Below are 4,903 nucleotides of genomic sequence, written 5' to 3' on the forward strand. Positions count from 1 at the left end.
TCCAAAGAGGACACGAGAACTTTGAAGAAGGGTAGAAATAGCTTATAGATAAAGATGTTTCTACTTTTCTTTAATGACTTCTTTGACTATCTCTGTCTGTCTGTCTGTCTGTCTGTCTGTCTGTCTGTCTGTCTGTCTGTCTCTCTGTCTCTCTGTCTCTCTGTCTCTCTCTCTCGCTCTGTCTGTCTGTCTCTCTCTCTCTCGCTCTGTCTGTCTGTCTCTCTCTCTCTCTGTCTAACATTGCATTAAATTGCCTTGAGTGAGTCCTCCACACCGCACGGGGGCAGTAGAGCAACAAGCTTGCTAAACACGACGCTTCTCCGTGGGCAGTGTTGGGCCACTAGCAAACAACTGAAAAAGTGAGGAAGACGGTGAAGGCGCTGGCAGGACAATAACAGCGGAGTCTGTTTTTTGGAAATCCTTTTTATATTTTTGCCATGTATTGTACTTGTCAATAATCGTATGTTTGGCGGGGCTGTGTCCAAACGCGCCGTTTTCACCGTGTACCCGGCATATTTCCTCTTTAGTTGGCATAGATGAGGAAAGGCAGCCCCGCCTGCAGGGGGGGGAAACAGGACCATCGAGTTTGCTTCGAGTTAGCAAGCCGTCCTTAAAAGACTGAGCGCAGCAGAATGACAGGTACGAAATGCGACACATCCATTTAACCCGGGTTAAATCTTCCCATTCACACACACAGCAGCAGTCTTTACGCGATGTTTGGTTCTCTCACTCAGAGGATGCCATCCTGCTGAGTGTTCCTGTCATCCGGCAGCTCTACCACTGGGACTGTGGCTTAGCCTGCTCCAGAATGGTCCTAAAGTAAGTTCACCTCTGACCTTTCACCAAGAATCAGTAACAGTAAGACCACCTTAAAACAAGACCATGACCACGTGGACTGCAGGTACCTCCACCCTTTGAGTGATGAGGAGTTTCAGAGAGCATGCTGGGAACTGAAGCTCACAGAGAGCGTGTGGACCATTGACCTGGCCTACCTCATGAGCCATCTAGGAATCAAACACTGCTTCTACACACAGACTCTTGGAGTGGATAAAGGCTTTAAAAACCAGGTACTTCTCCGAGTCTCTGCTGTTTGAGAACACTCCTGGAAGTTCTGATTATCATGCTGTTTACTTTGTGTTGCAGTCCTTTTATAAAAAGCATTTTGACACAGAGGAAGACCGAGTGAACGAACTCTTCCTAAAGGCGGAAAGCAAAGGTGTGATTGTCAGGAAGTGGTGAGTTTCAGCTCATTCCCCCGCATGTTTGCTGCCTTGTGGAGGTCATGTCTAACGTGTGCCATCCTCCCACAGTTCAGTGACGGTTCAGCAGATCCAGTCGCACCTGGAGCAGGGCCACGTCGCCATAGTGCTGGTCAACGCCGTGATCCTGACCTGTGAGCTGTGCTCCTCTCCTGTCAAGTACTGCTGCTTCCTGCCCGTGGGCCAGAAGTGTTTCTGCAGGAAGCCGGAGTACCAGGGTCACTTTGTGGTTTTATGTGGTTTCAACAAGACAGCTGGCAGCATCTTTTACAACAACCCTGCTTATTCTGACCGTAAGTTTAAAAAGCTCTTCTGTCCAAAAAGACATGTATCTTGATCATTTTCACCCATGCTGGTTGAGAAGAGCTGCACATTTAAGTTCATTTTAGTTACAAAGGGTGCATAAGTAGCATTTTTAAAATGCATGTGTCCATTATGTCATAAAGTCCCACTCCAAACATCTTGTGATCTATTTTAAAAGCGTTCCCGGTGATCTTTTAACCATGATTGTGCAATTTATAGCCCAAATCAAAAAACCTGTATCAATTTTTAGAACATAGTTTCTGCAGAGCGACAGGAGTTCAATAAAAACTCACCTCTGAGTTGTCAGTACGACCGTTGGCCAACCCCGCCCTCTTCACATCACCCATAACTGAGGGCTCTGTTAACACGCTCTCCTGCTAGCTTATAGCCGCTCACACCCCCAACTTAAATGGCGAGCAATATTGGAGTTATATCCAGCCATACTGTTTTGAGCCAGATGCCAGCTCAGACGAGGAGAACAAAGACAAACATGGATCTATGTGTCTGCAAGTGGATGCATCAGAATGGAGCGGAGCAGGTAGTCTGTGGTCCGCCCAGTGAACAAATACAATCTTTATCAAACAGAAAATTTTTTTTTAGTCTGCTCCTGATTCACAATTTAAATGAAGAAATTGTCAGACATGCAACTTTAAGCTTATGTTCAGAAAAATGCCATAAGAACTTGCAAAACCACCAAAAACCTCGTTTTCATTAGTGAGTCTTTAAGCAGATTCATGGCTTTTTTTGAACAATGAACTAAAATGCTCCAATAGCAACAATTAGATTTAGAATGATTTTTGTTTTGATTTACCTCTTAAGTTCCATCTACAGAATTTAAATTCTGTCATTTCTTATTTGCAACTTTTTGTTTGATGTCTGTTTGTATTCTCTGAAACTTTCAACTGTAAATTTTTGATTTACTCAGGTTTTTTTTCTCGTGAATTCCCCAAAATTTTCAGTTTACAGATGCTGTCTAAAAGGTCAGACTTTGAATCTTTGGACTGCTTCAGACCGGCTGAACCAGCAACCTTTTTTTTTTTTTCTTTCGTCTGTGGAGTTCTGATGGAAGCATTTCAGGAAAACATGTTTTTTCTTCCAGGTGTGTGCTGCACCAGTGTCAGTAACTTCGAGGAGGCCCGGCAGAGCTATGGAACAGACGAGGACATCCTCTTCATCTACAAGGAGAGTTGATGGACGCCAAAGGAGGATGCCATCGTTTTTTGTGTCATGGTGACGCTGCAGGTCTGCCCTCTAGTGGCTCAACATCTCCTCCTTCGTTTGTAAATAAAGACACGTCTGACCGAACGTCTGAGGACGTCCCAGCTCGAAGGGCAACTTGATTTCAAGGGGATGGTCTTCGACCAATGGGACGGTCCAGTTTGTTTTTATTTTTAAAGACTTTGATTCCGGGAGTCGACTTCTAATCTGGTGAAAATGTGGGGAACCTGGAATATGACTTAACAGGAAGTAACGTGCAGATAATTTAGGGTTTCTATTGAAAACATGCAGCATTGTGTGCCGGCTGTGTTTGATGTGAAGCTGCTCAGTCCTCCACATGCCTTCAAAAGCCTCCACGGCATCGAGGAAGAGGAGTCCACAAACGGAGGAAAACGGTTAACAGGTGTTTTTGCGAGTCTCAGGTAAACAGTAAAGCAAACAGCAGCGCTTCGTCAATGCAACAATCACTACAGTGATAAATCCCAAGAAGATATTCGTTCAGAGCAAACTGCTTGCTGTGTTTGTTCCATCGCCATGGTAACGCACAGTAAAAAAACAGTGTTGTGCTGGTCCAGCTGTCAACATCAGGTCATATCCTCACCGTCTCAACTTCATTTTTTGGTTTAAAAAAAAGGCTAATGTCTGTTTTTTGCACTACAATTTTCATACAAAACACAATAGTGTTATTTAAAGAAAAACATGCTTTTCTAGATCTATAAAATGTCGACTTCCTCTAGCTCTGCTTTCTGCTGGAAAACAAACGGCACATTTGAAACCTTTCCTTTTTAAATAAACATAGAAATATATTTGCTTTATTGTGGAATTAAAATATTTGGAATCTTTAGTTTCCTCCTCTCTGAAGTGAATATTGAAGTCTTACTGTTTGTTCTTCTGTTTAATTTCAATTAAGGGAATAAACTATGAATGGGCTGTTTTTCCTAAATAAATTTGTTTTGTTTTTTTTGTTAACATCACTGACTTGACTGCTTTTTTGTCTTTCGACTGCTACCTTTAGGGGGCGCCACAGCAAAATATCTTCCTCAATCTAATCCTATTCTCTGCATCCTTTTGTTGCTTTCTTCAGTCTCTGATCAACATGGCTGCTCTCACCACATTTTCAGAACAGTTTTTTTTCTTTTAAAATGACAGTAAAACTAAGAAAAAGAGCATTCAATGTTGTTGAGAAAAACAGGTTTTTAAAAACAGTGACTCTTTGTTGAGGAGGTTGCAGCCTAACTTTTGCACACCAAAGCTAAAAAAACAACTTTTGACTTTTAACTATATTTCTTTCTTTTTGACACTTTTCACTTAGCATGAATCAGTCACGAATATGACCCACATGGTGAGGACCACGCGTGTGGACGGCAGGTCTTCTGAGGTTAATGTTGGAACCATTCAGTCATTAGCCCCTCTGTGTCTTAAAGGTGTCACTTTCAACCTGGCTTTTTATAAAATTCACAAATCAAAGTATTTTATGTACAATATTCATGTTTTGTTTTTAGTACCATTCATCCAGGATGATGTTTTTACACAATCATTCATGTGTACTTTTAAGGATTGTTTTTTTTCTTTGTAGGTTTATTTGATATTATTACTGTAACTTTGATGTATTTCATTCATTTAACATTTTGTTTAAACTCCAGCGTTTTCCTCATGGGGATCCTCTGCAACACTAATTCAGGTGGTTGGGCCGGTTGGCCAATGACCGAAGAGTCAACGGTTCAAATCCTCAGCTGTGTCCTTGGCCTAGACACTTCACCCTCCCTGCCTCCAGTGTCGCTCCACTTGTGTATGACTGATGTCCATACTCGGCAAGGCTGCCCCGGGGCAGCTGTGGCTACATCAGTAGCTTCTCATCACCAAGTATGAATGAGGACTGAATGGATAAAAGATTAACAATGGAAGTGCTTTGAACATCTGGGAGAGATCAGAAAAATCCAACTCATCTCCTGGGTCTGGCTGCTTGGGTCTGGCTGCCTGTTGAAGGGGGGGGGGTTGTTCTAGTATTGATGCCCTCCATGATCATGAGTTTTTGGGGGGTTGCGGGTGTGAACATATCCCCATAATATCATTTCCTCACTTCAGTATCAAGCTAAATTTCCCGTCTATTCTTTTTTTTTTTT

General features: G+C 42.5%; 1 protein-coding gene across 1 annotated transcript; it reads left to right on the forward strand.

Annotated features, from left to right (window-relative positions):
- The first annotated feature begins 280 nt into the window (after positions 1-280).
- gucd1 (guanylyl cyclase domain containing 1) lies at positions 281-3,754 on the forward strand. The gene is made up of 6 exons (XM_004072763.3): positions 281-639; positions 735-819; positions 902-1,067; positions 1,144-1,235; positions 1,311-1,552; positions 2,662-3,754. Exons 1-6 carry the CDS (start codon positions 633-635, stop codon positions 2,751-2,753), a joined length of 684 nt encoding a protein of 227 aa, XP_004072811.1. The 5' UTR covers positions 281-632; the 3' UTR covers positions 2,754-3,754.
- The last annotated feature ends 1,149 nt before the right edge of the window (positions 3,755-4,903 follow it).

The sequence above is a fragment of the Oryzias latipes genome, chromosome 9, assembly GCF_002234675.1.
Source record: "Oryzias latipes chromosome 9, ASM223467v1".
NCBI lineage: Eukaryota > Metazoa > Chordata > Actinopteri > Beloniformes > Adrianichthyidae > Oryzias > Oryzias latipes.